Source organism: Montipora capricornis, chromosome 3 (genome assembly GCF_036669925.1).
Source record: "Montipora capricornis isolate CH-2021 chromosome 3, ASM3666992v2, whole genome shotgun sequence".
Lineage (NCBI taxonomy): Eukaryota > Metazoa > Cnidaria > Anthozoa > Scleractinia > Acroporidae > Montipora > Montipora capricornis.
Window position 1 is genome coordinate 3,830,301 of NC_090885.1, and position 12,500 is coordinate 3,842,800.

Here is a 12,500-nt window from a genome sequence, read left to right on the forward strand (position 1 = left end):
CCTCGGCCCCGCGCTTTGGCCACTAATATTCTCTGTGAAAATGTGCATCGCAAGGACAAAGATAAACATCACATCACTCACGAAAAAAAGTCGCATCATTCTCGTGCAAAACACAGGGATTTTTATTGATAGCAAAGATCCATTCTCCTCTGTTTAGCAATCACCCTTTCAAATTTCAGAGAAATCGACCTTCAGCGAATATTTTATGATTGTTTTTTTAGCGACGTGATGATAGCTCATCGGAATGCAGGCAAAGGTGATCACGTTACGAATTTTTTGCATCTCAGAAACCAGAACATAATGCTAAAAGGTTATTTTACGCAAAAAGTGGGTAATTTTGAGAGTGGAAAACGAGTTAATTGCCGACGCTATGGACAAGCCGCCTGGAATACTAGTGATGTTTATGCACCTGTCACTGTAAACCCCACTCCGGGGAAACATGGGGCACGGGTGGGGCTTTGTGGGGTCTTTGACACTGCCGGCTGATACTGTGTCACAAACGGCAAGATATCTACCTTTGGATTTAAGAAGTTGCATTTCACTAGATGTGTTGAAATCGTAACTAAAAACTCTACTTTTAAAAGATGCCTTTTGCTGACATTTTGTATTTTGTTAATTTTAATACAACTTTTTTTTTTGTGAAGTGCTGTTGGACCTATAGGGAAATAGCACTATCAAACGGCAAGATATCTTCAGGAATTTCATTCCTTTGCTTTATGTGTATAACAAATTTTTAAAAAACATACAGCAGGTTGTTAGGCGAGGAGACCTCAGGAAACAACCAGGCTTATAGGAGAGCTGATTCCCTTTCTGTGAATTTGATGTCTGATAAGAGTGTCTCAATCAGATGTTTTGGATAGCCCCTCGCACGGAGACGTGATTTGAATTTGTAAATTTTCTCTTCAAGAGTTGATCTTGAAGAATTAGTGCGGAGAACTTCGCCCTTCATGAATCCTTTCTTGACACCTAGTGGGTGGCTGGAGGAAAAATGAGTGTACTGAAAGGTTTCAGTCGGCTTGAAATGGGTTTTTATATCCAGAATGGATGGTGACTTTGAAAGCGTTTGCTTTTGTATACAACAGTGTCTGTGGCTTCAGTGTTCGTAAATTTGATGGTTGGGTGGTGTGAGTTTGCTTGTGTGATGAACTTAATAAAAGTAATAATAAAGTTTTCCTACCTTAAATGTGTGACGAACTTGTCTCTTGTGCCGAGTTTAGAGCCATTCTGACGACGTTTAGTGTAGTTATCCGGAAACGGTTATATCCGTTTCCGGATAACTTCACTAAACGTCGCCAGAATGGCTCTAAACTCGGCACAAGAGACAAGTTCGTCACACATTTGAGGTAGGAAAACTTTATTTCAAATGAGATAGTTATTTACACAATTTTTTTACGATCGGTAATTTTCCCATACAATTCTCTAAACAGTATACACAAACTGTCGCATACACCACCTATTTTCAGCTTGGGGAGCCTGTGCTCAATGTAACATTGCCTCCCCACTAATATTGGAGAAATGGAAGTCGATGGGCAAGGAGTTAGTCTAACGGGGGAGCACAGTTTAGAAAGTGCAGCTGAAGTGATGTCAGTGCTGCAGTTTGATCAACGGCTTCCGAATGGACGCGAAGACTACATGAAAGTGTTGAGAGACCTCGGTTTCGAGAGCAACGAAGATGGCAGCGAACAGCACACTCAGTTTGTTTTCCAAGGGCAATGCTTGATTCTGGGGGATGCAAACGTTGGGAAAACAAGTTTAACGAAATCTCTGATGGGGAAACCGTTTGACACCAAAGAACCAGGTACAAAAGATGTCGAAATAAGTTTCGTAGATCGGGAGTGGAATGACCTGGATGGCTACAATGGTGTCACCTTTGGAAACTTTCATCGATTCGCGACATCAGTTTTGGCGCGGGCTGCTTGTTACGGGCCTGGCGGCTTGGAGGTCGAATTCGCAGTCAATCGCACCAAAATCTGCAGGATCATCACAACTTCAAAACTCTTCCTGCAGCTAAGTTGGGTGATTTTAGTCATATTGTGTTTCGCGTTCAATCCTGCGTCGGTACCTGTTTGGTTTTTTCTGTTTTCCTTTGCTGCATTTCTTGGAGCTCATTTATCGGAACAACTTGATTTCAACATAGAATACCGACCCGTGTATTTTAATCTTTATAAGATACTAATGCTTATTTACACAACCCCTTATTTTATCACTGGATTGGGAACTGTTCATATCCTCACCAAGAACTGCAAAGGCCTTTTTGATTGTCTCAAGGCGGAATTGATTCCAAATTTGAACACAGAATTGGGATGCTGGGACTATCATTTCTTCATTTTCACTGTACTGGTTGCTAAAATTTCGGTTAATCTAAGTCTTTGGACGTTGGGGTATTTTCGTCTCTGGCCGATCTTTAAGAATAGAGACACTGAAGAATCACAACCATTGCTGCCTGGACAGAAAATAATTGCAGTGAATTCTTCGCCCACTTTGCTGCATATCATTCCTTGCTCACTCCCAGTACTTGGCGGCTTTATTTGCGCTTATGTTGTAGCAATGTCAACTGAGAGGTCGATTTTAGAACAAAATCCCTTAGCATTTTGCACCCAAATTGTATTCATCCTTCAAATGATTCATGTAGTTATATCATGTGCTCATGATTTCCAGGTCGGTGGAAAAATAAAACGAGGTGTATACCTAGTTTCAATAATTATTTTACTTTTCTGCCATGAAAACTTGAAATGTGGTGCATTTTTACTCCTATGGTTTTACAATTTGTTCAAGGATAGGGAAATTTTCTGTCCTGGTTTAAACGAACTAATGAGTGGTGTTACGTTCATTTACATAGAGAGAGTGTTAATGAATTTTACCAAGTTGAAAAGTGCTCTGGACAAGGCCTTTTCAAGTCTTAAACTGAAACTTGTAGACTTCCCAGGTGATGATGAATATTGTGCTCATCATATTTTTATGAGACATGAAGCAATGTATGTTGTTGTCTTCAATATGGCAAACTTTGTGAATGGAAACTTCAGAAATATGACAGGAAAAATCAAAAGAATTCGTTTTTGGTTGGAGTCCATCTGCAATAAGGCAAGCCCCAAATCTCACATAATTCTGGTTGGAACACACAGAGGACATGTTGACCAATATTGCTCGAAGATCATTGATACACATCTGCGGAAATATCTCTGGCATGATTTCGGTGATGAGCTTGTGCTAAATAAAGAAGAACAGCTTGTGTATTTTGGCATTGAAAACAGTTTAGGCAGGGATGACAATGGAATAAAAAACCTTCAAAGAGAAATAATGCTAGCAACTGAGAAACAAAAGGCAACAATGGGAAAAGAAATTCCATACTCATGGATTAAAATCCAAGATGCAATCATCAATTTGAGGAAAAATAAGAAGGCAAAGTTTTGTGTAACAAAACACATGTTTCCAGTATCAGTTGGTAACTTTATCTGCAGCAACTGGTCGCAAGACACATTGAGGTACTTTAATGCAAAAGGACTTATAATTTACGTTGGGCAGAAAGAGAATCCAAAGCTTTCTGATTGGATTCTACTGAAGCCTGAGTTACTTGTTGATATCGTCAAAGCATTGGTCACTCCACTGACCACCCAGCAGGATGGACTGAGACGTGACAGGACACTCCTTCATGAAAAGGGAATGTTGACAAATCGTCTGCTGGAGAAAACTATCTCCAGGTTTAATGAGGATGGAATGGCCTTAAAGTCATTTTTGGAGGAGTATGATATGATTTGCCCTTTATTCTACAGCTACAAGAGCAGGAGTGAGGAAGAACAAGTCACACACTTTGTTCCTTCATTATTGCCAATATCATCACATAAAGACCCCCAAGTGTGGGTTGATGGGCCTGACGACAAGAAGTTCTATGTATTCTTCCACCGCTTTCTTCCAGAGCCACTCTTTCATAAACTCTTGTCACGTGCACACATGTTAAGCAAAGTTCAGTTTCCTAAAGGTCATCCACTCGTATGCAGTAATGTTGGCAGGTTCTGGTTGCAGCCAAACCAACCATACATGCTCTTATTACTTAAGAATGAAGAAATGATTGAAGTCACCTGTAATAGCAGGTAATTTCAAAGAGTTCATAATTTTAGTTATGTAAGATTACTTTCCCCAATTTGGTTATGGGAATATTAATTTTTTATTTGTGTAAATCTTTATTTGAACTCAAAGAATGTGGTTGGATTGACAAGTGTTGTAATAATTGTAAGTGGTATTAAACTCAGTCAAAAACTACATGTACATGTATGTTCCCATTAGCCTATTGACCCCTGAGAGTGACACTTGATAGATTTTACTCTGTCTAACGCCAGACAATTTTACTCGTCAATGAGGGGCGTCCTACAGCATTTGAGGTGTGAATGGGTTAAACTTTGTCCCATAACTGCCATAAATTTGATTTTACGTTGTACACATTATTCACTTTGTGGCACATCGCACCTTGACTGACACTCTCACTGATAGATGACTCATGGAATAACAGACTTGTTCCAATGAAGAAAAATCACCCACCAACAGGGCTTACATGTAACTTCAGTGACCATGCTCAAGGTTTGCCCAACCTATCTAACCAGTGTTCTAAAAAAATTCCAGGTTGTCCCTTTTCAAAAGCCGGGGAACTAAACCCGTAAATTTGGTTGCCCTGATAAATGCTTGGTTGTCCATTTGGAAACCCCCTACATGACTTCGGAGCCTGAGTATCCCATAGTTATATGTGTGCGCCTGTGATTTTTTTGTGGAAGTTTAGGTTTAAGTTTTAGCATTTTCAAACAGGAGTCTTCGATCTCCATCACAAGCTACCTGTGAATTTTCCTACCTGACAACTTTTTGTAAAAGCCACATATATTCAAAACACAGGAAAATGCTCAACTTTGGGCAACCAACCTTTTCATTTTACCAAAAACTAGTAGCCCAGTAAACCTTCTGGTCGTCTGGGACAACGGTTCGGACGACCGCTAATAGACCTCTTTAGCGTGTTCATTTTGTTTTCCCATTTCAGACCACGTGATGTTACTCTAGGGAAAACTTTCTTTCAAATGTCGATCTGGGATTGTTGTTGTTATTGTTATTATTATTAGTAGTAGTAGTAGTATTATTATTTCCACTCAAATGGTTTTTTTTCCTTACCAATTTGTGGTGTTTTTTTTTTCTTCATTGGACAGTGAAGGGATGGAACCAAAAGATGTTCTGTGTCATGTTTTTCACATGGTAGATGGAATCTGTTGGAGTTCCTTCCCCTTTGCCAAGTTTCACTGTGGTCCAGCTTGTCCCTCAACTAAATGTCCTGGCTATCAAGGGGATTATTTAACACACCCAGGTGTACAATCATCAAGATCTAAACGCCGCCATGTGTTTAACATCCTTCCAGCACGCAAGAAAGAGACAACATGTATTGATTCCTTTTATTGTGTCAACAAGAACTTCTGGGAACAAATGAAGGAGTGGGAATTGTAGTGGAGATCTTTTTTTTTCATTTCAGTGATGGATGGTATTTTCAGGGAACATAACTATGTTACAACAGTATTATTGACACAGCCACACTGAACTTTAAAAGTGAGGTTTGTATTAGAAGGCAAATTTCAGCTCAAGGCAAGAATGCATTCCTTTACAACTGACACAAAAAGTTTCCGGTATAAAGTACATTCCTACATTTCGGCTTGGACGCTTACATTGTACAAGTCTTTTGCTGTTGCTGCTCCTATTATCTGGAATAATCTACCTTTGGATTTAAGAAGTTGCAATTCACTAGATGTGTTGAAATCGTAACTAAAAACTCTACTATTAAAAGATGCCTTTCGCTGACATTTTGTATTTTGTTAAATTTTAATATAACTTTTTTTTTTGTGAAGTGCTGTTGGACCTATAGGGAAATAGCACTATAAAAGTTCATACACTTTATACATTATTAATTCAATGTTCTTACCAGGCTGCGCCCTCGGGGGATTCACAAACAGAAATTCAAAACTGGTGCACAATAACCAACAAACCAAGGAGCCAATTCTACTTTGTTATCGACACGTAGCAAGAAAGATCTACATGTATTTTAAAATGCTTGGAAGATGGGGAGCAGGGCTGGCGCAGTGATGAGAGCACTCGCCTTCCACCAGTGTGGTGCAGGATCGATTCCCGGATTCTATGTCATATGTGGGTTGAGTTTTTTGGTTCTCTACTATGCTCCGAGAGGTTTTTTCCCGGGTACTCCAGTTTTCCCCTCTCCTCAAAAACCAACATTTGCAGGTGTAGCTCAGTTGGCCAATGTGTGGCTTTTGGAGTAAGGGGTCCCCAGTTCGATCCTCAGTGACTTCAACTTCTGTTTCGACTTTCCTCTGATCCGTGTAGCTATAGCTTTAAATATCCGTAAAACAGAGCACTGACAGAGGGGCCGGAGGCGCACCGTCGGCTTCCACTGATACCAGTTTCGTAACTGAAGGAACTACTGATGTTAAATAAATTGACCTTACTGTTACTTTACTTTTATGAAACACGGGTGGCTAGAATATTAGGATATACTTTCATATACAATAAGAAACATTGTTATTTCTACTAGGCCTTGCTAATTAGATATTGTTATGTTTGCTTTCTTTTGTTTCATGAACGTTATTTCGGATCCGGTATGTGAAAGACAAGCCAAATATTTAGAAGAAAAAATTTGTACCTTGGGAAAGGGCCCAACTTTTTTAGGGGATGGCCCCTAAATTTGAGGGTTATGGGCCATATGAATCCAGCCACCCTTGAGAAAAAATTCTGGTAAGAACACTGTATTATTAAAATTATTATTATTTATCTAATTCCACAAAAAGATGAGCCTTTGTAAAGTTACAAGTCCCGAATGCAAGCTGCAGCCTACAGCCTCAGGCTTCGAGCACTTTCCTTAGCAATCTTCCTCTTCCAAGTTTTGCCTTTCAAAAATTTTTTTCCTAGTGTACTGTACAGTATATACAGTACTGACAGTAATTCCCAATTGATAACACCGCAAACTTAAAGTGCCCCTGTGATCAAAAAAACCGCTTCCTTTTTTCCGTCAGATTTTGAAAGTGTGTTGCTTAACACTGGCAAATTTTTCAACTTTGATTTTTATCCAAATCACTTTGAGTGTAAGTTTTGGATTTCATTACTCACATTCAAAACTGACCGATTAGATCCAGGGAAACGTGACGTCAGAGGCTCACTACCTTAAAATTTCAGCATGTGAACGCAGCTTATTATATATGCAAAGCGTGAGTTTAAAAGTCTGAAAGCCCATATCCCCCGTGCTGCATATTAATTCTGCAGTGTACACACGTATTGCATTCTTAAACTAGTGAGCCTTTGACGTCATTTTCTCCTCGATCCAGCTCTCTCAAGAACATAAATTATGTTAGTAATGATGGACCATTAAATATGAAAATTCCAGTTAAAATAAACAAGTGTCCTTTTGAAATCAAGGCTTAAAAATTGGGCCACTTTAGTGTTTAGTTTAATTTAACATAGTTTTGAAATCCAAAAAAAAATATGAATTGATTTTTTGGTCACAGGGGCACTTTAATAGTCAATATTACACTGTAATAGAAAGATTATTTTTTGGTAAAAGAATGGTGCCATCATTGGATGCAATCCTCTACAGTATAAACATGCTACATGTACATGTACTTTAAATTTACACAATGTATTATTTTCTATTCTTGCTTCCTCATTAACATAATTATATCAGTGCAACCAACCGTTAACAGTGTTCGACACTAACGCTTGCCCGATTGCCCGGGGCAAGCAAAATATATCCGTGGGCAAGTAAATCAACTCTAAGACTTCCCAGATTGGGTAATCAGAATTTTTGGTCGACTAATATTTTGCAGAACGATTTGACTTGCAACGAAGTGACAAGTAACATGTCGTGTTCACCACAAACACGATAAAAAATAACATTACATCTCTTTACTGTCATTTATTTTTCTGTTAAAAATATGTTGTTACAAACCTCAAAACAGATTGGAATGAGGAACATCTTTTCGTAGTTGCCATCTTTCTCCGCGTGAAAAGAATGTTTGTTATAATTGAACCCAGTTTTTGCACAGCCAAATACTCTACAATACTTTCAATTGATATCCAACAAGCGCACAAGAAAATTCTACCTTTTGTAAGTACAATACAATACATACTTTAGTAATTGACCACTCCCCATGTGGGGAGTCAGGGTGGTTTAGTGGTCATCAACCGTGCCTCCCACCTCTGTGACCCAGGTTCAACTCTGGCCTCGGGTCGTATGTGGGCTGAGTTTCAGCCGGTACTCCGGTTTTTCTCCCTCCTCAAAATCGACTCCCGGCCTATTCCATCAAGCTGTGGTGCTGTGCACCTAGCCGAGCACCTAGCCGGCAGCACAGCTCCTTCAGCCCTATGTGTACCTCGTTGAGCTGCGCCCTTAGTAATTCAGTCTCCGACTGCGAGAAAGGGCGATTAGCAGATCACATATTATTATTATTATTATTATTATTATTATTATTATTATTATTATTATTATTATTATTATTATTATTATTATTGGGGCTTTTCAGGGCCAATGAAACACAGTGAAATGACAACACAACAACAACAACAACTGTTAAGAATCCCAACTGGCCGGAGGCAAACCAGTTGGCTATTTACAAGACTAGTGCAGCCGAGAAGTTTAACCATGGACCACCAGGAAAAAATTCAACAAGTGGTGAGAAGGAGTCTTGCACCCGGGATACCCAGATCTCAAGGCAAGCATCCTTACCACTGGGCCGTACTTTCAGTGTCATGCAATTTCAACCAGCTTTGAAAGGCTTAAAGAACATGCTACTGCCAGGACAAATTGCATTTAATTCAAAACCAGCCTAATCTCAAATAGATATTCAAGGAATTTCCCTTGATCTCTAATAGAAAGGAAAATCGTTTGTCAAAGCAAAACTGTGAAGGCCACTAGAACACCATGGAAACACAGCAGGAGTCACGGTCTGTCAAACCCATTTTACACACATTTTTACAAGCTTCTTTTGAGTTTTAATGGGCAACAGGTCTTGAAAAGGTGGGCAACCGAAAAAACAGAAGTTGCTCAAAGGGCAAATTAGTAATAAAGAAAGTATTGTGTCGATCACTGCCATAGAATAGCATTTGCTGCTATTAACTTTAGTTTGTAATTAAAATTATGTTTAAGATTAAATCACATACAATGTCATGTAATGTAAGTACTGTATGCTTCTTATGTGTGGATCTGTGTGATATGCAGTCTCTCTGTGTATGCTCCCCCAAAAAATTCTTAAAATTAGACCCTCGGAAATGCATTTTCCCGCACTTAGACTGACAACAAATTTTGTATTTTCTCAATCAAAAAGTGATGAAAATTAAACAGGGCAAAAAGATACACTTCACAATGAATAAAGATAATTATTTATTAACCATGTGGAAATGGTCATGCATCACAGAACCTTGAAAATGGTCAGGGGAATCCCATTTGTATCAAGTACAGTGCATTGATAATGATTTTGTTGCCCCAAAGATTTCTTACAAAAAATGTTCGGATTTTTACCAAAAACACGTCTTAGAATCAGGAACACAAACAACGCAAGGCAGCAATTATATTTTCTTTAGAAGGCACAGTGTAAATGTTCATAAATAAATTTCAATTTGTTTTACTTCATGAATATTCGTTCTGCAGCAACCATGAACATTGACTGGGCTCAGCCGTAACAGGTGTTACGGGTTACAGCCCCTAATGTCATCCCTGCAGTGCAATGAAGTGGAAGTACAGTAGTAACATGCACATGTACATGTACTGTACATGTAGTAATGACTCAATAAATTCATACCTTCTTTTCTCCTGCAGCAGAAGTTGCTTTTGCTTTTCAAAAAGACCCATCTTGCATTGTGCAAATTCAGCCTACATTCAAAGATCAAAGTATCCTTTGCATCAACTTTTGAATGCAAATGATGTTATGCGATATCAATAATGGACCTTTTTGGAGTTGAGCCTGCAGGCACAGTCATTTTCTTTTTGTTTAAAACCTTGTGCAAGAGGCTTAAGGGTCAATTCGATACAAAAATTAATGACCCCTTAGCCTTATGTGGCACAACTGCTGATCACTCTGATAAATAATGGTAATAGGACTGAGTGGAGTCCAATTCTGTCTGTATAAATCATACGAGTGATTAACAATATCGGACGATCGCATAGCGGGAGTCCAATTTGGTTCAATCACGACTACAGGTATGATTACAGACCAAATTGGACAACACGAAGTCTGGTTACCAAGATTAAGCTGAGTGCACTTAATATGATTGGCTGTCATGTAACTGTCCGATTACAACCCTACAAAATGATTAGTGAAAAATAAAGCAGTTAATGCACCAATCAAATTTGAGTAAATTGTAAAATAATGGTTATGATTAGTACAGAGATCTGACAAAAGGTGTCAGCTACTTCACTCAGAGAAGTCAGCATTTTTTCCCCTAAATTGAAGTAATTATAAAGACAAACTATTTCAAACCTAAGATTATTTATTTTGAACATGTTAGCAACATGAAGTCATCTAAAATGTGATCATTATTTTGCTTTAATTTGAAATGTGGTGTTTGGGGCATACTCCAAAAAATGGGATGCCCCCAGGCACCCCTAGTCCGAAAGGGGAAAATCGGAGTACCTGGAGAAAAACCTCTCTGTGCAGAGTAGAGAACCAACAAACTAAACCCACATATGAGGCCAAGTCTGGGAATCAAACCCGTGCCACATTGGTGTGAGTCGAGTGTTTTCACCACTGCACCATCCCTGCATTAGACAATCTGTATTAATTTAAGTGACCTTCTTAACTGGCAAAGGATTAAAAGCGGACATGGTTTTGAGTTTAGATGTTGTTAAAGAATAATAATACTTGGTAATGATGCTTGATTGTGTAGTTGGTAAAAAAGGATTGATATTTTTAATTTATTTATAAACTACTGTATCAACACCTTTTATTATTACACCCCATTTGAAATTTGAGCTAATTGAGTAAATGAAAACAACAGATTCTGAATTCTTTCAAGACACCTAATACCAAAATAGCATGTTGTATACCTGCACATGGTAAACCTCAATTTTGCCAAACTTACCAGTACATTTCTCTTGAGATCCAAGCACCAGTTATCCAGTAATGCCTCCATTCTCGCCAAATCAGCATCTATCACAGGAGAAGCAGATGGAGTTGTGCCTGGTGACTCCTCAGGGGAGCATGATGACAAGGATTCATGCTCAACCTCGGGCGTTTTGATTGCTGCAGGAACTGATTCTAAGAGTAGCAAAATCAAATTAAATAATCATATTGATCATTGAAGACTGCATGTACATGTAAATGTTCATAAGAACCCAAAGAGACAGCCATGGTATATTACAGTATCACTGTAGGAGGACATCTCCAAATACATGTACCATACATGTATTATACATGTAGGAAATTAATGCTCCTGTTAATTAACGTCTTTGAAATTAATGTGACTTCAATTAAGATGCTTTGAAGGGAAATTTGCTTGAAGGTCCTAATAAAGAAAATTAATGCAAAGAGGGGCTAAAATTTCAAAATATGGGAAATTAACGCATCTGCTACAACAACAAATAACAGAATTGTTGAGAACAAGAACAAATTTATTTTTAATTAACAGTAACTGTAAAACTCCAAAATACATTGTACAAACAATGACCATGCAATTTTCCCAAAACGTATGGGTTAAGCGAAGGAATCTGACCACCTCGAGCGTTCTTGGCAATGTTCATGGTACCGAAATTCAAGAAGCAGACATTGAGGGACTACAGCTGTAGTCTTGCGACAGCAAACACAAAGAAAATGCAGTCGAAGGAAAGTAAATTATTTACCAAAAGTGAAAGATTGATGTGAAATGTAAACTGCGCAATTAAAATCTATTGTTTGGCAAGGTGTCAAGAATGTTTGGATTGAGTAAAAGATTTGAGGTAAAAATAATGGTTATTAAAGGTTGCGGAAATTAACATGCTAGTTACATGTACATGTAATTAATAGCACTGAAATTAACCTTAACATAAATTAATGTTGCATTAATTTCATGAAACTCCTAAACTCACATGTTTTTTGCCTACAATATTGATTAATCTCCCCACCTACACCTATTTTGTAAAGCAAACATGTTTTACGATTTTTACCTCAAATTTACACTTTTTATCGGCCAGGCAAGACATGCAAAGTTATCAAAACTAGCAGTAATTTGGACCCTTAACCGTGATGTGAGAGGCATGGGTCTATTCTCAATTTTACGTCAGCAACTGCTTCAATGCAATGCAAATTTCTTTGAAAACAGGAATGCAAAGGACATTACTAAACACCAAAACAGCAAAACGAAGCACCAAAACACCATGTATGACCCCACCATACATTGAATACTAACCAATGAAGGTTGGATTTGAAATTAAAAATTGTTTAAAGGTTATTGCTCCTAATCTCAGTCTTAATCTGAATCCTAATTTTAATCTCACTGAATTA

General features: G+C 38.3%; 2 protein-coding genes across 2 annotated transcripts in view; one reads left to right on the forward strand and one right to left on the reverse strand.

Moving 5' to 3' along the window:
- LOC138041971 (centrosomal protein POC5-like) overlaps positions 1-12,500 on the reverse strand; it is a 29,918-nt gene that overhangs the window by 10,598 nt on the left and 6,820 nt on the right. Inside the window, exons 3-4 of the mRNA XM_068887680.1 lie at positions 11,104-11,279; positions 9,825-9,895 (exon numbers count right to left, since the gene is read on the reverse strand). Of these exons, the coding sequence (XP_068743781.1) occupies positions 9,825-9,895; positions 11,104-11,279 (247 nt within the window). The remainder of the gene's footprint in view (positions 1-9,824; positions 9,896-11,103; positions 11,280-12,500) is intronic.
- Positions 1,322-5,822, forward strand: LOC138041969 (uncharacterized). Its single transcript, XM_068887674.1, has 3 exons — positions 1,322-1,343; positions 1,464-4,088; positions 5,184-5,822. Exons 2-3 carry the CDS (start codon positions 1,516-1,518, stop codon positions 5,473-5,475), a joined length of 2,865 nt encoding a protein of 954 aa, XP_068743775.1. The 5' UTR covers positions 1,322-1,343; positions 1,464-1,515; the 3' UTR covers positions 5,476-5,822.

Coding starts and splice junctions, on each gene's coding strand:
- LOC138041969 (XM_068887674.1), top strand. CDS start 1,516: ATGGAAGTCGATGGGCAAGGAGTTAGTCTAACGGGGGAGCACAGTTTA. Junction 4,089..5,183: donor GAAGTCACCTGTAATAGCAG/GTAATTTCAAAG, acceptor TTCATTGGACAG/TGAAGGGATGGAACCAAAAG.